The sequence below is a fragment of the Falco peregrinus genome, chromosome 4 (genome assembly GCF_023634155.1).
Source record: "Falco peregrinus isolate bFalPer1 chromosome 4, bFalPer1.pri, whole genome shotgun sequence".
Lineage (NCBI taxonomy): Eukaryota > Metazoa > Chordata > Aves > Falconiformes > Falconidae > Falco > Falco peregrinus.
The window spans coordinates 84,827,351-84,854,308 of NC_073724.1; the positions used below are offsets into that span (position 1 = coordinate 84,827,351).

General features: G+C 35.9%; 1 protein-coding gene across 4 annotated transcripts in view; it reads left to right on the forward strand.

Annotated features, from left to right (window-relative positions):
• Positions 1–26,958, forward strand: part of DIAPH3 (diaphanous related formin 3) — a 246,028-nt gene that overhangs the window by 167,678 nt on the left and 51,392 nt on the right. For all 4 annotated transcript variants that reach the window (XM_055802324.1, XM_055802325.1, XM_055802326.1 and 1 more), the window contains 3 exons: positions 1,878–2,013; positions 16,288–16,383; positions 16,819–16,878. In XM_055802324.1, coding sequence (XP_055658299.1) covers positions 1,878–2,013; positions 16,288–16,383; positions 16,819–16,878 — 292 coding nt within the window. The remainder of the gene's footprint in view (positions 1–1,877; positions 2,014–16,287; positions 16,384–16,818; positions 16,879–26,958) is intronic.

The following is a 26,958-nucleotide window of genomic DNA, read 5'->3' on the forward strand; positions in this document are numbered from 1 at the left end:
TAGACCTCTAAATATTGTCATCTGTATGTGAGCTTGGGTGTCTAATCTTGTGTTCTAGTCAAGGGAGATGCATACTTAATAGAGTCAGTGGAATTTGGTGAGTTGTCTACCTGATGTCTCAAAGGACACAACGACAGGAGTGCCTGGTATCCTAGAGAGGTGTCTGGAACAGTAGCCAAGACATCATCAGCCTGAAATTTTAAGTTATGACACAGAACTTACGGTAGACCTGCATACTGCTAGAGAAAGGCTGGAGGCAAGGTGTGATACTCCAGAGCATCCACTCTGCACTGAATATGAAGGTGTGAGCTACTAAATCAAGCCCAGTTGATCAGTGTGATTAGAAAGGAATAGAAGCCTACAATTGGATGACTGCAATCTGAGGCTGAGTTCTACTGGTATTATTTTTGGGGGAAAATTACACGCAAAGTAGAAATTTCCTTGGTCACTCTGTTAAGAAAGTGTAATTTGTGCCGAAATTGTACTTGTGCTCAAGTCCCATTTCAGTTTTGTCCAGCAGTTTGTTTTACAGAATGCCCAGTATGAAAATCAGCAAATAATTTGTTAAAATTAATTCAGTCCAGAATTTTAGCATTTTGTAGTAGGCTTCCGCTCTCTTCCCCCCGTATCAAGCAAATTGACAGAGATAACCGTGGAAGACACTGTGCAATTATAGTTTTGCTTTGTTTAAAAAATCCACTCTGTTATCTTTTTTCATTATTGAAAGTTTATTCTTCAGTTATCAAAGACAGGTATTTTCTCACAAGATTCATGTGATTTCCACACCCACCCCACCTCACCTTTTCCTTTGGTCAGTATCTATTGCAGTGACACTACAGGCAGTGCCCGTGCAAATATTGCTGTAATCCACATTAGTCTGTGCTTTATAGCACTCTTCAGTCCATTTTTACATATGTTGGGGTTTTTTTTTCTGAATGCAGGCTAGACATTTTCCTGCTAAAAGCAACATGAGACATTAATTATCTGTGCAAACATGCAGCCTCTGCCTCAGGCTTGTGAAGATGATGTTAGCCATTTTGTAGGAGGGGACACTTTGAACTAATGTGAAAGATGGGATTTCGTTTCTAAGTGCATTCTGAAAAGAGAAACTTCCTGTGGTGAAGAATAGGTGCATGGCACTTCACATTTAACGCAAGCTGCACTAGAGCACTGAGAATTTATCAGTGTACATAGCTAACACTAAAATAATAAAAAGGTAATCCTAAAATAGCTTAGTTAAAAAAAAAATAATGGAATGTAACAGGTTTTTTGCGTAATGTCTGAATATGCAAAATAATGATTTAAAAACTCTGAAACTCATAGTTATATTTTGGCTTCATTGGAAGCTTTGGAGTGTATAGTTTGTTTTGAATTATAAATATGTTGTACAGGTATTAACCAGAAGACAAGAATTTATAAACACAGTGAATTAGTGCATATGTAGATAAGAATAAGAAAACTTCACAGTGAAGTCACCCGAGCATTGTTTTGCTTGGTGCGGTGGCAGGATGAGAAAGAATAAATGCTGAAAGTCTTCTAGAAATAAAAATAATAATAATATAATTTGAAAAAAAAAACCAAAACAACCCACCAGGTGGTTTAGATAATTTGAGTTCTTCCTACGTTAATATGCGTATTTTTTGCTGAATTTGTAATCCCCATTTGGGGGCAATTAGTATGCTTTTAATGTATTAACTCTGAATTTGCTTACTCTTCTGAAGAAAATATACTAAATATGAAATGTAAAATATTTGTGTAGCTTGGTAAATTAAGGTTAGTTAGGAGATGTGATTTTAAAGCTTTTTTCTTTGTTTTTAAGGTTCAGCTTTGTTTTTGCTAAGACTTCAGTTTTAATGGAACTATTACTTTTTTCATAGCAAGCAGTAAAGGAGAATATGAGAAGAAGGGAAGCAGAAGAAAAACAGAGGCGTGCTAAAATAGCTAAGGAGAAAGCAGAAAAAGAAAAACAAGAGAGGCAACAAAAGAAAAAGCGCTTGTTAGAAATGAAAACAGGTAAGTAATGTAGAAGACACATTTTACTTAGGTTTTTACTGGAAAGAGTGCTGCTATTCATTATCTGAATGTTCTATGAGAAAAGACAGAATAAATGAATGGTTTTCACTAATTAAAGTTTACAGAAAAGAGGTTCTTAAATTTTGTTTTGTTAATAAGCTTCTCTAATTACCTGTTTTCTGCAAGCTATTTTAGAACTTGTAATGCTGCTTTGCATTTTTCCATTAGAATATATTAAAACTTATATGACCAAGTATAAGTTCAGTTATGCTCAAACCCCCTTACCTTACCTGAGAACAGAGATTTTTCCAAATCACAAAGCCATTTTCTTTCTTTTAACTAAGGTTACGTATTCATTTTTGCTTTTCTGTGAGATTAAGCCCTTCCTGAGGTAGTACTCTGGATTTTTGTTTGAGTACATCAGTTATTATTTCAATTGAAACACCTTAAAAGAAACCTCAGCCATGCATTTTAAAGTTACTCATTTATGCTGTGTTGTCTTTTGTACCAAAAGAGACAGCAAACATGCTGAGTTCTCTGTAACTAAAAAAGATGTCTGATGATCCTCTATACTTCTACATTTTATCCCAGACTGAGATTCTGGAATCCTTCCAAATGATATGTGACTTACTGTATAAATTATTGTGAGCTACTCTCATTTATTTATTTTTTCTGAGCAGATCTTGTTAAACAGGTCCCCACTCAAACACTGATGGGCACCTTTGGCATTAATGATCATCTGTCTCTTCCACATTTCACTAATAGCCAGTATAGGTTGTTTAGTTTCAGAGGTTCTTCAGACCAAAAGTCTTTGTTTTATTTTCATAAGAGCATCCATGTGTTGAGGTGTGAGACTAAAGCACCACTCTTAAGAAACCAGGCAGCTTCCCTCTGAACACAGAATTTCTAATTCTTCAGAAATAAATTCAAGATCCAATCAGAAAACTACTAATGACAATCTTTATAAAGCTCATGAAAGACAGAGAAGGCTGCAGAAGACTAGGAAAGGGTAAAACTGGTACCTGTATTCATGCATGGTTGGAAGTGTTTCAAAAGGGATTAGATGTTCTTCTCTCAGGCATGTTGTATGTACGACCAATAGTGCTTTGGATGGACAACTGGTAGTCTTTCAGGGAAAATTAAAGCTCCTCTCAAGTCCTATTCTTTATGATCATGTTCAGGCATTCCAGAATACAGGTTAAGGGCTTCTAAGTCATATACCCACATGTGTATGTAGGCTTCTGGTATGATAGTTTAACCTACTGCTTCAGTTCATATAGTGGGGAACTGTGATCAGCTAGGTGATTGAGTAAATAGCTGCTTTGTCCCTTAGTAGCTTAGGTTTTTATTACATGGTGTAAGTGTATGGAAGGACATTTCTTGCTCTTGTTAGCAGCCACTTAAGGTTCAGTCTGGAATTACTGATCTAAACAACAGCAGATGGGAAAAAATGGTGTTAGGATCACCTGAAGCTATAAATATCTGGAGTGTCTGGTATTCACTAAATTGGCCACTGATGAGTTATTTTTCGTTATGGGGAGCCTCCTTATAAGGTTTCTTGTGCTTGTTTGCAACATCATTTTAAAAGTCTATTAGAAAACCCAAATTCTGGAAGTGGAAAGCACCTTTGGTGGATTTGTTTTGTCAGGAAGGACAGCAACAACTATATGAAAAGTGGGGGTTGTTTTTTTTTTTATTTTATTTTGGCAGACTTCTCAAAACTGTATTTACTACTTGAAGAGGCATAATGTGGCTCTGAATCTGATGGAAGAGTAACATAAGCATTCAAAAATTATTTTTTCCTTTTTTCCCTAGCTTTGTCTAGTTCATTGAAAGGCTGTCAGTTATTTTCAATTGACAAAATAATTATCAATCAATTAGTTTGATCTATCACAGTGTAAAGAATTATGTTCACTGTGATAACACCAGCTAAATTTATTGTAATGTAATTGAGAACTCCATCATTGTGGCATCTTCATTGTATCTTACTTTGAATACTGTTTAAGTAACAAGCCACTGTAATCAGTGGTTATTTACAAAGGCTGCCCTTACCCAAAAGCAGTGAAGCAATGCCAAAATGTCTTAAACATCTGATTTACAATCTAGAATATTAGTTTGTTTTCAGTGTTACTCAGTTTCAGTTTTATCACAACTAACTTTTAAAATCCATGTTTCAGATCATTTAGATAGTTATGACCTTATTTGCAGTCAATTTTGCAGCATTTATTTTTGCAGGGTTTTATATTGTTTATCTGGTTTTGGAAAAAACATTCATAACTCACAAACTTGTTAAGAGTGTTTTAGGCTGTGGTTCTTCAAACATTTATTGTTTTATTACTGTCTGCTAAGTTGTGCAATATGAATATTTTCATTAGTTCTGTAGTGTTCTGCAAAACAAAAGGACACCATGCATCCTAGCACTGACAGTTTAAGCAATGAAAATAGCAAGCATAATTAGGTAATATAGATTCTAACAGATAAAATGCCTTTGAAATAAATTAAAAAAATCCCCAAACATACTTATATTAGTAGTACCCTCAAAGACCCTGTTTTCCCTGCCTAGCTCAAGTTCGTAAGGCCTCCATTTTATTAATTTCCTCTCACTGGGAGAGGAGAATCAATACTTCTTAGTAGTATTCCTTTCCTCTGAGGGGAATGAAGGACTGCAAATGTCACAGATCATAAAAATCTGCTCATGTTCCATTACAACTTAGATGACATCAGTAGTTTCTAACATATGTTGGTAATTTGTTGTTTTAAAATGTCTGCTGGGATACTTTCCTGAAAAACACAAGTTTTAGAAAATAGTAGGTTTATTGCTAGATTTTGGGCACTTAGGTATATGTTTTGTGCAACTCATTTTACCGTGAAGGAAACAAAAAGATCTGATAGTGCTATATATGAAGAAATCCTGCAGGTATAACATTAATATCCAATAACTATTTTGTGTAAGAGCTCCTTTTGGAGCTGTGTAAGTTTTCCCTTTTGGAATTTCAAGTGCGCCATTCAACTCGGTTCCTCCTTGGTGCTGATAACTTTCCAGTTATCCCATGGCTGCCTCCACTTATCCTCAAATTGGATCCTCTTCACCAAGAGGGTTCCTGAGGTCACTTCTTGTTATTTAGATTTATTCTTAAGTATCACTTCTATTATGTGGCCAGTAGGGAATAAATCTGTTCTGTAACTGTGAGGAGCGTAACTTCCTCTTATAGTAAATAAAAATGAGCAGAAATAATTGTGGGACATTATAGAGTTGCCTACTCGTACTTATTCATGTTAATACTTTGTGCATAGTTGATGGTAAGACCATGACAAGCTTGGAGAGTAGGTCTCACTTTATGCCAGTTAAAAAAAATAAATTAAAAATTCTATATATGAGGAATGGGTTGTGACAGACATTGACCACAAGTCCATTGGATGGGAGATGTCACCTGGTATGTCACTAAGTACTCATCTGCAAGTGTATTGTTTTGACAATAAAGTGTAAATCTGAGTAAACTACTGAGAACAGATGTTCCTTCAATAGGTGAATAGGTGAATTCAAATGTGAATAGCTGTCACATTTGCACTTGAAAATGATACAGAGAATGATAAAATACAGGTATGTTTAAATAAAAAAAAACAAAACTGTCCTGAGAAACAATGTGTGATAGATCTGCAGAAGTCACAGCAAAACATGAGATACAGCAAAACCTTGTCAAGTCTCATCTCACACTGTAGGATTTTGAGAGGTGAATGGTTTTTGTGCAAAAAAAAAAAAAGTAGAACTGATCTGAATCTTTATTCTTTAAAGCCCAACAACTAGTACTCACAAGTCATGTTCTAACAAGATCTCAAAGGTGCTAAATCTTCTGAAGCATGGAGGTGTAGTTCATGCACTTGTTGGCAACCCATGGGCTCAGAATGCAGCAGCTGCTTTTTGTTTGTACTAAGTAGTAGCTCCAAAAGAACAAGATGCTTAGAAGAAACAATTATTTTTCTTTCTGAAAATTTTGCTTAGAAGTGGAACCTTTGGAGATAGCAGCTGAAAGGCCTTTGTGAAAGTGAGGTTTATACAAAGTCCCTGAAAAAATAAATAGCAGCTGTACTTGGGAGAGAGAGAAATAGTCAAAACAAACAGAACTGTTGCGAAAATTAAGGATCATTAAAGTAATGTCTGTAGATAAATATTCTCATAAGACTTGTCATTTATGTTGTGGCAGTAAAATTTCTAAACAAATGTGAAAAGAATGCTGCAAACTTAAAATGGCATTACCATGAAAAAAAATTACAATCTCTGGAGCAGTCTTTGGGATTAAGAGCTCTCATATTTATGCAAATAGTAGGTTTTGGTTTGAGTAAGCATTTCCTACTCCAAATACTAACCCACATCTCCTCCATAAGGAGGTAGACATCAGAGTCCTCTTTAAACTCTCAGTCCTGCTATGTGTAAATGTTTTTGTTCTTTGTGTTTTTAATGAATCATCAGAAGTTTCTTCTCTCAAGTTGCAGAGGAGGGGAGGAATAAATATCCTTACCAAAACATTGGAGGAGGGTATGCTTTATTTTTACTTTCCTTAGTCCAAGGTTGTAAAAGAGCCAGGAACCTTCTCTGTCATTGTTGGAAAACTAGCAGAAGAGAAGGTCATGTCTCTGAGTCTTCCTTCAAAATGATTCTGCTGCTGCTTCTATTTCTATGCTGTTCCTGTAACGCTTATCTTCACTCGGCAGTACCTCAGTGGTTGTACAGACATACAGTCTTGTTACTGCATACCAAAATGTTCTTGCTCTGAAGCTTGCTGACAGAAATTGCTTGATTTCTCTGGCAGCTTCTATCCGTTGAAAGCTATTAAATGCAAATACAAAGTCTATGAATTACAAACTACTGGAGACCAAGAGACTATGCTAGAAATGTCATTACATATTTATCCTGTCCTTTTTATAGATGTTTGCTGTTGGCTGGTAGTGTGTGAAAGATGCAGAGTTAGGTGGACCATTGATCTGATCCTCCTGGGTGTTGTGGTATCTTTATAGCCACCCAGACGAAAAGGAGCTTGCCCACCCAAAGCTGTCCAGAAGATGCCCTTTTACTAAGCTCAGTCATATAGGCCAGCCAGAACTTTCTCACTCCATGAGTGAGAAATTAGATAATTTTTAAATTTCCTTCAGCCCCTCATCTCTGTACCACAACTGTCAGTACAAGTGATCATTGTATGTATTTTCAGATTTATCATTTGTTTATAAATTTGAATGGAAATAGTAATGTCTTTCCCTGTGCTTAATAAACTCCTTCAGAGGCACCCAGTAACAAAAAGACAAGATGTTAATACACACACATACATTATATTCAGCTACATATATTCTTTTAAGAAGCTATGTTCATTTAGGAATGCTACTAGAGTGGTTCTAACTGCTTTCCAAATCAAATTGTAATTGATACATCTCAATAATAGATTTTTTTTTTTTTACCCCCTCTGTATAACAACACTAATGAAAATACTAATTTTTGTCTAGTCTAAAAAACCAAATTGGTTGGATTGGTTGCATTCTTGTCAAGTGTTGTTGGAGCTGGAGCTGTGATGTGTAAAGAAAACAGAAAAACGTGTTGACTGACTTCTTTATATGTAGCTGATTGTCCTATTAAGTTGTTTTATCAAATCTTAATCTTAGATAACTGTGGATAAGGGTGGTCAGTTTTAGTCATGAGTGATTAAATGTGAGCCACTAAAGCTTAGCATTCTGCTTAATTTAGCAGTTTTATTTTTTCTATTAAAAAGACAGAGTGTACCTAGTGAATAAAAAAAGGACTATAGGAAGATTGTGTCTGTAAATTGGCTGTTTAAAAGTATTATCAGATAATACAATATATAATGCAATATTAGAATATCCTGTGTTGTTGAGTTGGTGAGAAAGTAGATGTGTACACAGAAAAAATTTTCATTTTCACACTGTTAGTTACTGTTTCTGGGGGCTTAGTGGAATGGTGACCTCTTTTTTGTTGTAGCCATGTTTAGAGTTTTCATTCTAGATGGACAACCTGTTCTAGTGTTTGATATCTCTCAACAGGGGAAAAAAAAATCTTATGTTTGAATGCAGTTTCCTGTAATTAAATTTGTATTCTTTGCCTCTTACCCTGTCTCTGGGCACCTCTGAGATGAGTTTGGCTCAGTCATCTTTACACCCCACCCAGTCCGCCACCAGATATTTATATATATATTGATAAGATCCCCTGAACCCTCCCTTCTTTTGGCTAAATAGTCCCAGCTGTCACAGGATGTTCTCATGACAGAGATGCTGCAGTCCCTTGATCATCTTCATGGCCCTTGACTGACCTTGCTTGACCTTGTTTGTGTCTCCCTTGTACCAGAGAGCCCAAACCTAGACCCAGCACTGCAGACTTGTCTCACCAGCACTGAATAGAGGGAAAGTATGAGCACTCTTGACCTGCTGGCTATGCTTTTCTTTGGTGGTTGTTGCCATAAAGGCACCATTCTGACTCATGGTCAATATGTTGTCTACCAGAATTCCCAGTTTTTAAACTTTTTTTTTTTTCTCCTTAAAGCTACATTCCACCCATTTGGCCTTCACCTGTGCTGGTGTATGGGGTTACACCTTGCCACATGCAGGTCTTTTGATGAATTTCATTAAGATTCCCATCTGCCCATTTTTCTGACTTCTCAAGGTTCTTCTGAATGGCAGCACAACAGTGTGGTGTGGCAACCCTTACTATGAATATTGCACCATATGCAATCTCTCTTACGGTGCACTCTGTCCCATTGTCCAGGTTACGAAGGAAGATGTTATAAATATTGGCCCCAGTATTAAGTCCTGGGGTACACCACTTCAAAGGCTTCACATCCTGTTTATTCTTCTGTAAGTCCAGTTTACCTCAGGAAAACATTTTAGGAGTTTGCCTCAGAAAAGCTTGCTCTATTAAACCCTTTACTGGATCTGGAATCAATGTAAATGATCCTGGATAATCTCTGTGGAGAGTAAGTTCAGTGTCTTTCTTCTGTCATCACAGAAAGAATGGGATTTATAGACTTGTGATGAACATCAGAATTTTATACGATTTTATTACAAAGTTCAATATTAAGATGATTTCACTTTCAGTCCCATTACTTCAGTGGGTAATTGTGATGCAGGTGAGATGCAGAAATAGGCACCTTACATCACTGAATTATTTTTGTCTCCAGTGCAGAACCACCTCTAAAACCACAGTTTACCTTTTGGGGTTTATGGTATGAGTTGTCCTATGGAATTTAAATTGGTGTAGTTACCAACCTCTTAATTTCAAAAATTGGTTTGAAAGGGACAGCTGTCTTTCAGAGTTCATGAAGGATGGGTGCTTAGTTTGCATTTTATTTGTGTTGAGCTCTTTGAAACTTGAGGTAACACTTCCATTCATATGCTCAGTGACAAAGTCTTATCTTCTTCTGTACCATAAAAGCACTTTATGACAACTCAATGATTGAACAATTTCAGCAAGAACAAAAAAGGTGAAATGAAACCCACTCTCCTCAGCCAGAAGATTTATGGAATAGGTGCATCAGTCATTAGGGGAAATCATACCTTTTTATAGTACACTTGACTACGGCTCTGAAGCACTAGCAAAGGCTTACTTTGTGCTGGGCATCAGTAAGAAATATAACTCTTCTTCTGGACTAGACTGTTTATATACCTCACAGGACTCATGTACTTGTGTTTCGCTTTTGTGAAGGCCTGGTATATTTTTCACCTGAAGTTACTGCTGAGGAAAGACAAGTGAATATTGACATTTCTGGCTGAATTTGGATTTAAAACTTTTTAAATCTAAAAGGAACTGTCCTTTCAGCCAGTCCATCCAATAGCTTCCAGGCTTGGCAGCTATTTCTGCTTTGCGTTTGTACATTGGAAATATTTTTTTTTTCCTCCCTGTAATCTAGCAAGGTTCTTGCAGAACTTGCAGACTTGCAGAGTCAGAGGAACCCCTATGTTATGTTACAAGTCACAGCTAGCCCGTGCACTGTTATTGGAATACATGGCTATCAGTTTGAGTTTCTTTTAGTCAAACAAGAATAAAAAAGTATTTGTTCTGGTAATTACTGAATTGTGATATCAGGACTTAATTCTTTACACAAGGAAAACAAATCCAATAGCTTCAGCACTCCAAGTTTGGTTTTAGTTTGGTTTTAAATTGTATAAAAAATTGAGTGCCACCATGGAATTACTTTGAAGGTGATATAAAGATAATTAAAGTCTTTGCTAGTTCAGATAACATGATGAGTAGCGCTTGAATTTTTGCACCCTTTTCTTTCTGTTACAGCTATGAAATATTAAGATCTGTTTTCAATAAATACGTTTATCTTCACTGTGTAATTTTAATTGCAGATGAGGCTTAGTATTCAGAGGTTGCCTTTAGGAGCAGACCCTTTCCAGTACTTATGGTATAACAGAAAGCTGTGTGTAAGTAAATAGAACCTAGTGGAAAATGACAGTCAAAGTCCCTGTAGATAAATCCCTTAAGTGTACCAACTGAGTAGGCGACATCAACACAAATCATGGTAAAGAACTCTTGGTCTGGTTTTTCTGAAGCGCCTTAGTATTACCTTCATTTAAAAAAACCCACACCACCACCACCATCAAAAAAAAAAAAAAAAAAGTGTTGTTTTTTTTTTTTTTAAAGGAAGTAGCTGAATAAAGCTTTGATTCCTTGAAAGAGGAAAGAGACATCTTATTACATGTTTTTCTCCTGGTAAAGTGAACTTCTGGAGTCCCAGTGTTGAGTGTAATGTTTTACTTTATATTGGACAGATGCAGGGGAACTGTCAAAATATTTTTCATCCAAAGTAATCTTGTTGCACCACTCTTATTTTAAAACCATATTGCTAATTATGTTTGTGATTCTGTAATGTCAGTGGACTACTGCTCCTGAAATTATGATACATATCATTTCTTCCTTAAGTACATAAAATGAAGGAGTCATTACCAACTGCAGTATCTGTTGCTATCATTCTAAGACGTATTAAAGTTGCACTATAAAGCTTATGATACTCAGGACACTAAATGAGAAGGGTCTTTAATAGTCTTAGCATTTCTAAAGACGCAATTATGAAATTAGGTAGTTTATATCTGACTTGGCACTGAAATGTCAAGGGCAAAACTTGCCAGTTATTTTGTCAAGTTTACTTCTGCTTTAGTTGGTATTTAAGATACTTGTATGAGTTTTAAATAGGTATGATATTAAAAAGTATTTAAATCTCCTCTTCTGCAATTAAAGGAAAAGAGATCATTTAAATCATGGAAGGGTATGTTTCTCAAAGGACTTTTTGTGGGTTATGTAGCTATCTGCAAGCCAACTGGAGTTACTAGTTCTAGGATGTCAAAAGATTGATATACTTGACTAATTAGGAAGCCAGCTGGGATTGGTGGCAGCAGTCTGCAGCAGCTTGTGGAAGCCAATTTAAAGGTCCCATAGGAAGTGTTAATATTGAACAATATTTTCAACTCTTACGCTATCACTGTAGCAATGTTGTATGCAGTTCTCCCAGGGCAGTTTAAAAGATTTCTAAAATTCTGCATGGTAGACTTCCATTTCTTAAACTTTCCATCATACAAACTTGGACAATATTATAGATAGTATGGGTATTAATAGTTAGCTATGTAACTTCATAGAAGGTGTCACAGTCAGCTGTTGACGTAGGCATCAAAAAAACAGCGTTTGGAACCGAACTGAAGGTGTAGGAGTTTGAAAAACAGGCTTTCTACATGCTTTGTGTATCTTCAAATCACAGAATTGTTTGGGTTGGAAGGGACCTTAAAGATCATCTAGTTCCAACCCCCCTGCCATGGGCAGGGACACCTTCCACTAGACCAGGCTGCTCAAAACCCCATCCATCCCAGCCTTGAATACTTCCAGGGATGGGGCATCCACCGCTTCTCTGGGCAACCTGCTTCAGTGCCTCACCACCCTCACAGTAAAGAATTTCTTCTTTATATCTAATCTAAATTTACCCTCTTTCCATTTAAAGCCATTCCCCCTTGTCCTGTCACTGCATGACCTTGTAAAAAAAATCCCTCTCCAGCTTTCTGGTAGACTCCCTTTAGGTACTGGCAGGCTGCTATAAGGTCTTTCTGGAGCCTTCTTTTCTCCAGACTGAACAACCCCAACTCTCTCAGCCTGACTTGAAACGAGAGGTGTTCCAGCCCTCTCACCATCTTCATGGCCCTTCTCTGGACGCACTCCAACAGGTCCATGTCCTCCTTATGCTGGGGGCTCCAGAGCTGAACACAGTACTCCAGGTGGGGTACATAGATTATTAACTATGTATGTTTTTATTTGCAGTGGTTAACTTTTTTCAGTACATCCATGCATACAGGAAAACTACTAGAGGAATTTTTTAGTTCAAGTTTCTATATACTCCACTTATTGTTCTGTTAACTTGGAAGCACTAACCTATAATCCAGTTTGTGACTACAGTATATTTCAGATAAGTATAAAAAACAGATAGAACCCATAAATGTGTTACAGCTATGCTACAAAAAGTTGTGGATTTGCAGTATTTCTATTCCATTATTTAAAATCTTTTTTTTTTTTTTTTTTTGATGGGTCTTTTTATAGTATAGCAGATTGTGCCTCAGGATTTTTTTCTACTGAAAACTCTTAAGTTCTTGAAATAACTGTGAAATCCATAGTAGTCTTGGATAGGCTTAAAAGGAAAGAGATGACATGCTGAAATAGGATTGAAATTTTTCTTCTGTTATTCCTACTTCCTAAAACAAAGCTTATGAAGTCTTTTCCATAAACATTTACCATATCATTTTGGGGACTGTGAATATTATTCCGTCTTTTTTGAATTACTATTACCCAAAATGCTTAAAACTTTCCTCCAACATTCATGTACCCTACTGTAACTAATGGCTTGGCCTCAAAATTTCTTCAAGCATCACTTTGGTTTGAAACTATTCACTGAGTGTTTTCATTCCAGACATCAGTGTTTTAGAGAATTGCATTACATCAGATGGAGAAAGGAAAGTTTAAAAACAAAACTAAAAGAGACCAACAAAAAACCTGCACCATCATAAAAAAAAACCAAACCAAAACAAACCCAGGAAACTGAATATATAATCTGAGTGATTTTTTTTTTTTTTTTTTTTTTTTTTTTGGAAGTTACATTCCAAGCCTTGTTATTTGTGGTAGGCCATAAGTCATAAGAGAGCAAACCTTTGTATAATAAAGCACAGCACGTTTTACCAAATGCAAATCGAGAAAAAATATCTGTATTTCAGTCTTCATCTTTAATCTATGTCTTGCATGTGTTGTAGAGACATGTACTTAAATATTATGCAAAATTACAAAATATTTGTTAATTTTCCATTAATACTTTTTGCATATAGCTCTTTTGTGTGAGGTTGTTAACTAGTCTGGTAGTACAGAGTGTAGAATTGGATGAGCGGATCAAGTGCACCTTCAGTAACTTTGCAAACACCAAGCTGGGTGGGAGTGTTGATCTGCTGGAGCACAGGAATGCCCTACAGAGGCATCTGGACAGGATCAATGGGCCAAGGCCAGTGGTATAAGGTTCAACAAGGTCAAGTGCTGGGTCCTGCACTTGGGTCACAACAACCCCAACCCTACAGGCTTGGGGCAGAGTGGCTGGAAAGCTGTCCAGTGGAAAAGGACCTGGGGGTGCTGATTGAGAGTTGGCTGAACATGAGCCAGCAATGTGCCCAGGTGGCCAAGAAGGCCCATAGCACCCTGACTTGTATCAGAGAGAGTGTGGCCAGCAGGACTAGGGAAGTGATTGTCCCCCTGGACTTGGCACTGCTGAGGCCTCACCTCGAACACTGTGTTCAGTTTTGGGCCCCTCACTGCAAGAAAGACATTGAGGTGCTGGAGTGTGTCCAGAGAAGGGCAACGGAGCTGGTGAAGGGTCTGGAGCACCAGTCTGATGAGGAGCAGCTGAGGGAACTGGGGTTGTTTAGCCTGGCAAAAAGGAAGCCTGGGGGTGCCTTATCATTATTTACAGCTACCTGAAAGGAGGTTGTAGTGAGGTGGATGTAGGTCTCTTCTCCCAGATAACTAGTGAAAAGGTAAGAGGAAACAGTCTCAAGTTGCACCAGGGGAGGTTTAGATTGGATATTAGGAACAATTTCTTCACTGAAAGGGTGGTGAAGCATTGGAAGAGGCTGCCCAGGGGGCAGGTGGAATCACCATCCCTGGAGGTATTTTAAAAAGATGTGGTGCTTAGAGACATGGTTTAGTGGTGGAGTTGGCAGTGGTAGGTTACCAGCTGGACTTGGTGATCTTAAAGATCTTTTCCATCTAAATGATTCTGTGATTCTAAAGGTGTTTTCAGATTACAGTTTTATTGTTTTAAGGACCAGCATCTTGGGAGAGCAGCAAATCAAATACTACAAGGGAGGAAGTGAGTTCTCCTTAGAAGATAGTTTCAGGAAATTCCAAATATTATATAAAAATCACTTTCTAAACACAAATACACGTGTAGAATTAACCGAAATTAAGGAATGGGTAAAAATGAAAATAAAAGGAACAGAAGTGCTAACTAAATGCAATTTATAATACAGTTGTACAAAACTAGATTTTAAAATAAATGTGTTTGGTCCTTCTGTACATAACAAAGTAGTTGCTGATGTAATAGGGAAAATGACAAAAACATTTATGAAAATCTAGTTTAAGTTTGTCAGTGTTAGGGATTATCTGTTGTTAGCTTTAGATATGTTTGTGTGTGTATTTATATAGAATTTTTGAATATATAAACTCTTACTGTTTTATGAGGAGATTACCACTATGTGACTTTAAATTGTATTTGAAGGACATTTTTTCTTTTAATTTGAGGGCAGGAAAGCTTAAATTTTAAGACAATACTCAATTATTTTTTTAAAAAATAATGATTTTCATATCTTGGTTCCCAAAATCTTGTGCTTCCTTTTCTTATGCTTTCCTCTTCTGCTTTTAAATGATATCCAGGCTTAGGGTTCTCAGTAGCTAAATTAGATTCAACTCTTGACTTAGGTGTAAAATCATGAGAGTAAAAATATGGTTTCTAGAACATCATATTTGTGATTTGTCCCATGATGATTTGACAGTACTTTGCCAGACCTCCTTCTCTGCAATTTTTAGGGTTTTTTGTCTGAACGGTTTTTGTTGCCCTTGAAACCACTTACCTTAGATGCTAGAAATCTGTAAAGCTTATTGAAAGATGGAATTTATTTAAAGAAGGGAAACATAGAAATAGTGTTGAAAGGCAACATCTCCCATAATAATTATCCTCCATATTCAGGTCTTGAAGATTGCCCTTCTTCCTTACTTGTAGTTCAGCACTTTAATTAGTGGTGTGGCATCTTGTTATACCCATCAGCTAGGTCAGATCCTGATTTGAATATTCACTATAAGCAATAACTGCAGAACCATGTGGCATGTCTGACTGTATCCAAAGTGTGTGTTGACCTAGGGAGTTTTTCTCAGTGAGGCGTAATGAGATTTCTATCATGTAATTCTTTATTCCTCTGTGGTGATTTTTTCATCATATAGTAAATCCTTGGAATTGCATTCTTTGTCCTCCCAGGCACAGACACAAGGGGTTAACAAGGTTAAAAAAATCTTAACATTTTCTGATAGGTTTATTTGAGGAAATAAAAGTAGGGCATTTAATGTTTGCATTTAATTATAATCTCAGAGTGACATCCGTAATTCTTTCTACTTATTGTATTGCACATGTATGTATAATATCCCCCGAATTTTCCTGAACTACATCAATTATTTAATATTGGCCAGAAGTTATTAAATACAAGCAGAAAATGGCTTTTGATTAAAGCTACCTATAGATATCGCTGTGTATCCTATCCAGTCCAATATTGTTCACTCAGCTTCCTGCTGAGAAATAATTTCAACTTTTTATAAGAATAACTGAAATGATCTCTTGTCTAATACAGCAAATCTTTTAAGGGACAGCTCTTGAAAGCTGACGTGAAACTGATTATTTGCAGTTAAAAAAGGCTACTGAAATGAAAATAAGTGAAATGACATTTCACTTAAAACTATGCTTGACTTTCAGTATGGAGAGAGGAATGTGGAATGAATGGAATAAAATTTGCCTAGTTCAATGTATAGAAGACCAAATCTGTTGTGATTAATTGCAAGAGAGCAATTTGTGAGTGTCAAAACCTGGTCTGAGTTTGAAATAGTTTTAATAATACTATTAATATCTTTTATCATGTTTTATTGTTGTTATTATTATTTATGCTTTGATATTGTTATGGTAACCTAAAAGGTTCCTTCTGTCTTCTTTACAGAAGGTGAGGAGACTGGAGTGATGGATAGCCTGTTGGAGGCCTTGCAGTCAGGTGCAGCTTTTCGAGACCGACGGAAAAGGGCACCAAGGTCTAAAGGTGAATATTCTATTTTACATTTTATTTTCCAGAGAAAGTTAAAAGCATTATGTGTTCCAGTAGGTCCAGTGCTCTTGAACTGAAATGCTATTGGGTTTAACACTTTTTTGCAATGACAAGTTTCAGGGATGTTCAGACTGCTTTGCAGATGTCAGTAGCACTTTGGAGATTAATTTATTGAGCTTGGCATAGCCTGATTATTATGACAGGACTCTTTGATATAGCCACATGTACTGCAACTTTTTAGGGTTTATAGTTGAGTGCGGGAAGTAAAAGTCATCTTGCCCTTTAAGTTAATCACATTATTTCACTGGTATGCAACTGTCAATTTGCTCCTAGAAATGCCTAACTTCTAAATATTCTTAGTAAAGTTGTTACAGTACTCCATAACTTTCAAAGATGTGTCTTATTTCCATTCTTTCCTTGCTTTTACAGATATACCACAAAATCTCAGTCCAACCACACAGCGGCCTGTCCTGAAAGCTTGTAACCATGGTAATGAACCATATTCATTAATTGCATGCTCTTCTCAGCTTATGTAGTTGATATGTGCTTTCAAAAGATTGCTGTCATTTTTTCAGTTTTCCACATTATTAAAACACTGAAACTGTATTTGAACCTGCTTTCTAAGAATCACCTGAATATTACATCCTGAAACTATATTTACTGATTACTTTGCAAATCTTTTCTATCTTTTGTGGGTTTTTTATTTATTTGAAATTCAGTTACATGTTTAAATGTAGTACTTCTATAATCCTCAAGAACAGTCATGTAAGGATTTTTGAATGTATTATGGAACTATAATAGAAAGCAGAGGTTGTGGAACATTTTATGTTGCTAAGTATTTATGATACCATATCAGAGAGCTGTTTTGCATTAATTCTATTTTTCTTTGTCTTGGTTTTCTTGATACTACAGCTGGAAACCTTTAAGCTATCATTCACCCGTCTAATTCAAAAGTGATGTTGTATCTGCAAAGTAATAGTAAATTAATCAGTTACTTCATTGCAAAATATTTTTCAAAATTTTGAGCATGAGTCTTGTGCGTATATTTATTCATAAACTCCTGAACTATCTTACTGTAATCAGTAAGACTTGTTCATATATGAAAAGTTACAGGGAGGGTGCAGTTGCTTGTTAGCTTTGTTTGTTAGACAATCTACAGAATATTGTTATACTAGCTGTGCTTTCGTTAAGCTTGAGGAGTCCAGAGTGACTGTTTTCAGTTGCTCGTAACTAGTGGTTTCAGGAAAAAAATTATATATGTACTACTTCTGTTAGAGAAAAAAAATGTGATTGAAACATGATGAAAAAAGATATCTCCTTTCTTAGTTTTTTAAGCAGAATGCATTATCCTTCGATGTTTAAATGCACTTCAGAGTTTATAAAGCAGATGCCATCAAATTGATGTTATTAATTATACCTCATGTTTAAGTGTTTATTTCTTAAGTGTATATTGCCAGAAAAAGATCATACAGAATTTGGCATTATTAAACACAAAATTAAAGAAAATAGAACTGGAAGGACAGTTTAAAGATAATTCACTTATAGGAATTGGCTCAACGAAAAATCAAGTACATCTGACAGGTTCTTGTCTAGCACATAACACTGATATTTGAATGATGACTACAGAGCACATCTGAATTTCTTCTGTAAGTGTTTCTGCTTGTAAGAGCAATTATGTTGAATGTTACTTCTTTTCATCCCATTCTATCTGTCTATCAAGCTGTCTGTGGACAGACAGTGTAGCTTCCAGTTTTCAAAGTAACAGCATTTGGTCAAATGTTAGGGCCATGTTTCAGGTTAAAAACAAAACACCAAAAACAAACAAACAAAATCCCCAAGATTTTCATTCTACAAAATTGTAGTCTAACCCAGGGACTGATTTGTTCAGCAGATGGATATAATTTGATACTGAATTTTTAAATTCAGACATTTGATTTGGAGAGAAGAGTAAAAGTAAACTCTTGGATATTTTTTTTGTGTTTGTTGTTACCAATGTCAGTTTTTTCATAGAGCATTTTGAGGTAATCAGTTTGTAAGGCATTTTGAAATAAATCCAGCTTTTCTTTCACATGTCTTGCTAGCTCAGGAACAGAATAATACACCTCTGAACTTGCTTTTAAAGAATTCTTTAGTATGTTTTTGATTTGTTGGCACCTGCCACCATATCTACATGTTTTAACTTCCTATCTTGAGATAAACAGAGCCCTGAAGTTGATGTAGATTATGGTGAGTTGACTTATCAAAGCTTTTTTGGCTTTTTGATAGAAATACATTGATTGTCATTGGTTGCTCCAAGTTCATCTTTGAGGTGAACTTCTTTATTTTTATTTTTTTTCCTTTTCAAAATCTGTGTAAATTAGTTGAGAATTTGCTTTTAATAACTTATTTTGTTATTGGGAAATCAGAAATTTTGTAGGTTGCATACTATCTAGGATGAATACTAGACTGAGTATCCAAGGTGGTTTTTTTAGATAATAACCATTATAATTCTTGCTTTGACTGGCTACATTGTTAACTTTATTATCTAGTCAGACTATACTAGATAATATAGTATATTATCTCTTAGCTGTGTTATTTTCAGTCCTACTAGATAATAAAGTTAACAATGTAGCCAGTCAAAGCAAGAATTATAATGATAAAGTTTCTTTAATTTTCTGCTTCTGAGTTCAGCAGTGTGTAATGTGAGGATTTTTTCAGGCTTGTTCTCCGTATATTTTTTCTTGCACTTTATATATAAACATAGATACATATGTAATAATCTATTATTACATGTATAGTAAGTGGTGAATACTGTATATAATGGTATATTACATATAGACTGTATAAACAAGAAGTCTGTGATTTCAGCCCACTTCAGAAAAACTGGGATAGGTCATTAGACAGAAGTATTGGCTTGCTCTTTCATTGATTTGCTGTTTTTCCCAGTCTAAAATGTCAAATGGATGCCAAATTTTGTATCATGGCAAAAACCCCACTGACTTAATCTAAGCTTAAAACATGTAGAGACAGATAAAAGTTCATACTGGTTTTGGCTGTTTGGGTTAACTGGTAACTGCTTTGGTTACTGCTTATTCTGCTGAGACTAACAGATTCACTTAGAGTAGATATATGTTAATACACACCTCAGATTCATACCTAAGATGAACTTCTTTGACTCGTCATGCAGTGGAAAAGAATTACAAGCCACGACTTGAAATGTCTGTCCTCTGAATCATTCAGAGTGTAGTGATCTGTTAGGCAGATACCATCAAGTTCTAGCTAATCCCTTCTGTTTCAAAACAAAACCAATCAAATTAAAAAAAAAACTGGTTTCATCTTTATGATTAAAGATACTTTCCTTAAAAAGTACAATACGAATCAGACCCAAGCATAGATGGGAACTGGACAGTAGTGGCTCCATATCTCTCAGATTGACAGGGGAAAGAAATACAGCCAGAATGCACACTTTTTCCTTAGCTGTAATACAAACGGAAGCAGGAAAAAAATCTCTAACCATTGCCATTGTTATCCTCAATACGGCTCAAGATACCAAATTATCACTTGCTCATGAGGCTGAGCCAGTCCCTATAAAACAAAATAATATAGAGGAGCAAGCTCTAGAACCGAGAACTGAAATTGTTTCCTTTAAGTGGACTGCTTAAGACAAAAAAAAGGAGGAATAGTAAATTTAGTGGAATATTAGCCATTGGTTAGCCATTTTTCTCTTCGTGATCTGTTGAGCTCCCCAGAAAAGTCTGTTAGTGTTCAATCAGTTGGTATGTCTGATGAAAAAGAAGTACTAGTTCTCATGCTGCATCCCAGGGTGGCCTCTTAGCTGTGTTATTTTCAGTCCTACTGCATTCTTCTTTTATTGAACAGATTGCCTCTTTCTAACATGGTATGTGTTTTTTGCCATGTTTAAATCTACTCTGTAGATTTAAATTCTGTGAGATCAGAATTACCAATTGTATTTTTTCTGCTTGTGACAAGGCCCATCAAGTCAGATAATTTCTTGCTGAGGAAATGCCCTGCTGCATAACTAATGGAAATAATATACATTTGGAATTGCTATGTCTTGGAAATGTTCTAACACCTTAAGAATACAAAAAAAAAAATCCCTAGATTTTTGTTGAGGTAGATATGATTGGTATATTTATTTCTTTTGTTTCCTTCCATGGTGTTTGTATTTTTAAATTAACAACTGAATTACATATATGTTCAAAACTACCTGTTAATGACACAATTTGCTATAACTGCAAAGAGCCATAAACTGCTGTAAATATTGTGGTATCTGCTTTTGCTGTAATTCCCATTCAGAGTACTGTATGACACAAGTATTGGTGTAGTTTTAGTGTTAAACTTCAGTAAGGTTTTGGTTCAATAGCATCTAACAGGGGAGCTTTTTTTTTATTTATTTAGGGAGCAGAAGAAAGCACTTAATTTTCAATGATCAGGATTTTGCACATTAGAAGATAACTTCAAGCAGCTAATAGCTATGGCTTATCTGAGTATAAATTATTTACAAGAACAGTCAAGGCATATTTGCAGCTTGCACATTTATTTCAGGATAGTTAAGTTCAAACACAAATAGCAGCATATTCAAGGCAGCACAGAGCCCACTACAGCACAGAAAGCTGCATTATTCACTAAGTTTTCAGTCAGGCTTTGCAGCCTGCATCAAGTTCTCTGCTGCTATGGCTACGCATTTATTTGCAGTAACATTAGCCAAGGTAATGGTATCTGAAATGCATGAATACAAATTTGAGATGCAGCTTTGATTGCATGTATATGTACCTCAAGTGCAGCAGAAAGTGTTTTTCTTCACAAATAGATTGTATTCAAAATGCTGTGAGTAAAGAAAAGCTATAATAAAATGGCAGTAAAAAAATACAGATTGCTTTTTGTGGCTGCAAAGGTTATAAGAAATCTATGTCTTGCAGTCAGTAATTGGCTTGTGGACTGTACTTCCAAAGGTAACAAAAAGCTCTTGATTCTATATTCAAATCAAACTTTCATGGTAAGAGATAGCCATAATTACCATAGCTGTTTGTTCAGTATATCTATAAACAATAGAATAATTTTCATGTCACATTTAGCCTGAAGCATTTTAAACACTTCTGTTAAATAAAATCCTTGTCAAGCAATGTCATGCTGGTCCCAATTAAGTAGAAGAAAACCTTTTTTTCGTGTTCATTGGGTTTTTTTCATCTCTTATTCATAATAGAACTGTCATCTGAGGTTCATATTAGTGCCTCTGCTACCTTATTTTTGACAATCATAGCTGACAATGAGCTCAGGCTCATCGGCTCATCTTAATTCTTGAAACCGACAGTGCAACCACTTAGAGGTCACTGTTTTATTTCATCATTGCTGTATATGACAGCAAACTATGATTGACATTTAAACCTATTTTTTACTCATTTTTTTCTTATGTCTGTGTATGTTGCTGTCTTTTCCACAATTGTACATAGCAACCATTAGGAAGTATCTAACACTGGAAAACCTGGGGAGATAACTTTTTACCCAGTACTTACCCAGAACTCAAGATGCGTTCTTGAGCACTACCAGTTCTTCATGGTAGTAATTGTGTTGAAGGCACTATGCATGTTAGCCTATTCTTCTTTTTGTAAGTGATCTAAAACCATCAGTGTTTGTAGCTGCGGTGGACAAATTTTTTGTAAGGCTTTATGAAGTTTTACTCAATAGACAAGTTTCCTCAGCAGAAGACCCAGAATGTCTGTAGGCACTGTTATGAAATGAAATCATTTAATAGGATTTCTAATAATAAACCAAAATATAGTTCTTAGTTGTTCCCAAAGCTTCACTTCAGTATTGATTTCATAGGTCAAGTAAAATTGCTGCTTATTCTAACAGAAATAATTCCCCTGAAACCATCTGCACTGTTCATAGTAAAGAGACTTTTGCTAGAGCAGGCAGCAGGGTACAAAGAAACTGTGACCATGAGTCGATTTTGCATGTGTGGAAAAAAACCCATCCAGACAAGGAAGGTGAATTTACTCATTTTTGTTTGTCTATTTAGAAGTATTTCTGCATTGCCATACTTGCATACTCATACAGTCTCTCACAGAAGTGGCCCTGAAAAATTTACATTCCAAAATATCTAGGAATAAGATTAATTTTGATGCAAAGTTTTCAGGATCTTTTTGTAGTGATCTTCCTGTCATAATTTAAAGTTGGAGCGGAGGAAGTACTTGAGTCAGAAGGGATGACAGAGACTAGTTTTGGATGAAAAATGGCATTATTTTTTTTCACAGAGTCATTGCAACAAAGTTAATAAAATTAACTTTTATAATAAAGACTGACATAGAGAGGTATAAAACATTCATTTATTTATTCATTTCCAGATTCCAAATGCTGAAAAATGAATGCAAGCTCTGTTAAGAATAGAAAAGGGTACTTTAAATTAATAGTAAATGCTCATCAGTACTGTGAAAATACTGGTATAAATGGAAAAAAATAAATGTTGTTAGTTTGCCCTTAATATAAGCCAAGCATACACTGTCAACCTTAGCACTCCCTGTATTTACAAAAGGAGAGAAGGAATTGTAATCCTACAAAAAAAGTCTGTTACTCCTTTTATAAAGTCTTGTGAGATTTCCCTTATCAACCCTATGAGTAAGGTGACATCCTCCATTCTGTCTTATCATAAAGAATTATATGTGAACATCATATACAAAAGACAAGAGAACCAAAGCTTTTTTAGAGTAAAACATTTAGGTGCCACCTTGAGACAAGGTGGACTTTATAATGGGGTTTATTCTCCAGAGGTCTGACAACTTCATTCCTCAAGTGAGACCCTTTGAAGATGTCAAATTAGGCACTCAGAAGAGCTAACTGCTTTTGTAAATACCTTGCTGGTGTTCATTGGTACTGTTATCCCACAGGTGGGCTTGTTACCCAGTGCACAGCACTAATGTACACACTGAGTAGAGGTATTTCTATTCCTTTATTCCAGTTTTCACGAAGTAGTGAGCTAGGTGGTAACCCACAAATGCCTAGCTCCCCGCTCCTGAAAGCTTTTCACTATTTATACGGTTTAGCTTACAAAGACATCGACCTTCATTGATTACAAGTTACCTAATTCATTACTTAGTATTCAGTTTCCTGTTTGTCAAATAATTCTCTTGCTTCTCATGTAATTAGTTTGCATGCTCATCCTCAACTTCTTTTTGGGGCTGGCGGATTTCTTGAGTTGGTGGTCGCAGTCTCACCCTGCGGGAATTACCTTTCCCCTCGTTTTTGCTGAGCTCATTCCTCATGATGAACTTCCAGTCAGCTCATCTATCTTGTGGGGGTGCTTCCTTTTGAAGGTACTTTTTTGGACAGAGGATTTTTTGATGCTTTACGAAGCATTTAGCAGGATATACAAAAATACTTATGTCTCGAATTAACCATTAACAACTCATTTGTTTCAATTGTCTTAAAGTCAAACTTAAAACAATACATTTGATTTTATTAATCATTCCCTTATTCATTGATGTCAGTACTAGTTGAATAAGCTCCCCTCTCTCAAGGGAGGCAAGGACATTTTCTACAAGGTAAGAACTGTGGCAAAGAGGTGATATTTGAAAGCAGTGACACTATGTATTCCGTAATTGCACATACAGTAAATGTCAGCTTCATAATTGTCTAGCTAGGTAACCAGATTTCCAAAAGCTACAGCAGGCAAGTTATATATTCAAAGCAGTCTTTTGAATATGCATCAGTGGACAATCTTAAATCTGTGAAGGGAGCTGTAAATTACCAACAATCTACCCATATGTGTCTTTTCATTGTTTAGCCACACAGAACTTCCCATTGGAAGACAATTACTGAGTTGATCTGTATAGCAAAGAGGTCTTGTCACTTTTCAGAGTACTTCTAAAGTCTCTTCCATATTTGTGAAACAAGATTTTAGGTATAAATTTACTAGAGTCTTTCACTTCTGTTTTCTGAATGTTAAGAAGAAGTAGTATCTAAACTCCTGCTTCTTGCTTCAAAGGAATTAAGAACTCTGATCTAAATAAAATAAATGATGTATTTATTAACAACAGCCACAATGCTCTTTATATTTCTTTGTTTGTTTGTTTTTCTCAAAGGGGTTATCATTCTTTAAAAAAAAAAAAAAAAAAAAGTGAAATATTGGGTAGGGAATTTTCATCAGCTAGACATTAGAAATGATTTTTCTTTGGTTAACAGACTCTACTGGGGACAAAATATGAGATGGAAACAGTGTAGCAGCCCTGACCCGAGTCTGTTTTGTGACTCAATTGATATCTGGTTAATGCAACATTGTTTAGTCAGCAATTCAAAAGATGTAGAGAAAGCACAAAACATTGCTTATTTAATTCTTTAAGCACACTTCTTAATTCATCTTTCTTTGCCGTGTAAATGAATATGTTCCCTTAATGTTCTGGGGATTTGCTTCCTTTATTGGGAGAATTGAGTTTCATTTTTTCCTGAGTGGTTGTTGCAACAGAGCAAAAATGTACAACGTAAAAGAAATACTGGAGTTATGTGTCTACCTGATTTTTTTCATTATATCATTATTAGATCTTTTTAAACAAACAGGAAAATTACCTGAAGTCCATGCAATTTCCCGGCACATTTTACTTCCTCTGGAAGTAATCTGTATTTTACTGGATTTGCAAAAACCAGGATTACTAATACATACTCCTTCTTTCTTTGAAAGACTGTAAAAATGCCTTGTTAGCATGGTCTTTCTGTTACAATGTTTTGTCATGCTATCTTAAAAAGAAGACATTTTTATAATGGGGGGTGGGGTGGGGTGTATTTTATAGGAGGAAAGAGTTTTTCTCCTGCTTTTTTGTCTCATATTTATCTAACTCTGCATATAGAGGAATCAAAGAAAAATTGTTATCTGACCCTACAAGTTTGACCATATTTGCCTTAAGTTTTCAAAAATCTAAACCCTGAGGTTTAGAAAACCAAGAGTGAATTTAATCTACTTTGTATTCAGACTTGCAGTCCTTGATTTTCTCTCTCCTTGTGGCACAGCAAAATGATAAAATAAGAAATTTAAAAGATAACATCGAGAATACTTAGTGTCATAAACAGGAGAATGGAATGAAATCTCAGCAGATTTTCAGCATGGGCAAATAATTATTGCAGAGTTTTTTCTTTTTATCTGTTTTCTTAAGCTTTATGCCTGTTTGCATTTGAAAAGAGGTGAGTGTACCTGGTATGTTACAGTACAGTGCACATACAGATATTGAATTAGTTCTGGAGAGACTACTTTGTCTACTTGAAGCAGGATAGCTTGGAGGCCAGGAACAAATTCAGGTATCACAACCCTGTTTGGGGATAAACAAATTTGAGTATCTGTGTACAGCACCTAATTGAGCTATGCAGTTTCAGGAGCTATGTCCAAGAATTTCAAGAAGCCTTGAACCGCAGAAAAGTAGGATACACTGCCACAATGAAGGATCTTTTCATAGGTTTCTTTTCTATTTCTAAAATCTGAATTAACTAATTTAATAGGTTATGTATTTTATATCTAGAATCAATTTGTCACTTGGGTTCTTCCCTGCCATTTGGGAACCTATACTGGCTAGAAAGACAGCATTTTCTGATAGTCGCTTTTCATAAACAGAAAGAAGGAAATCATTTTAAACAATCTGAAAATGGGATATGCCTCCTGTTTTACCTGATTTAGTGACAGTTTGTTTTATTTAAAATATTAGATGAATTTTTACTTTTCCAAAAGATAAGTTGTAATAGTGGGAAATTGAGAAGATTGTATTAGTATCACGGAAATTTGCCACATGGAATGGAATGAAATCACTACTGCTTTGGTATAAACACGTTGGATAAAAGAGTTTAATAGAAACACAGGTAAACTATTTGTTGGCAAGTGCTTGCCTAATGTGACACAAGCTGATAGGCTGCTGTCATGGCCAGAGCTTCCAGATGATAGTATGTATTTCACTTCAATCACTGGTTTTTTGTTGCAGGAATCATTGTCAGCCTTCCTCATTCAATATGAATATTTGAATTACTAGGCTTGGTAACATTTGTTATTTACAGTGAAATGCTGTGTGCAGGGGGATGCTAATGAACAAAAGGGAACTTTCCAAGGTTATGGAAAACATGGTTTAAACCCTTTCCCTGAGGGAATAATTGAATCTGGATAACCAGGGTCAAACACAGCTGAGTGAAACTTTTTCATACCCAGGTTGACTTTGGCACCTAAATTTCACTGGAATTTTAGTAGTGTAACTGAATTTATTAACAGCAGAAGAAATTAGTATCGGAATTGTGTGCCTTAACTGAGAGGCAGTGTTATGAGGTGCTACAGATCTCTGAGTGTCCTGGTTTCAGCTGGGATGGAGGTAATTTTCTTCTTACTAGCTGGTACAGCGCTGTGGTTTTGGATTTAGTATGAGAGTAACGTTGATAACACGCTGGTGTTTCAGTTGTTGCTGAGCAGTGCTTACCCTAAGGCAAGGGCTTTTCAGTTCCCCTGCTCTGCCGGTGAGCTGGGGCACAAGGAGCCGGGAGGGAGCAGGGCCAGGACAGCTGGCCTGAACTAGCCAAAGGGATATTCCATACCATAGAACGTCGTGCTCA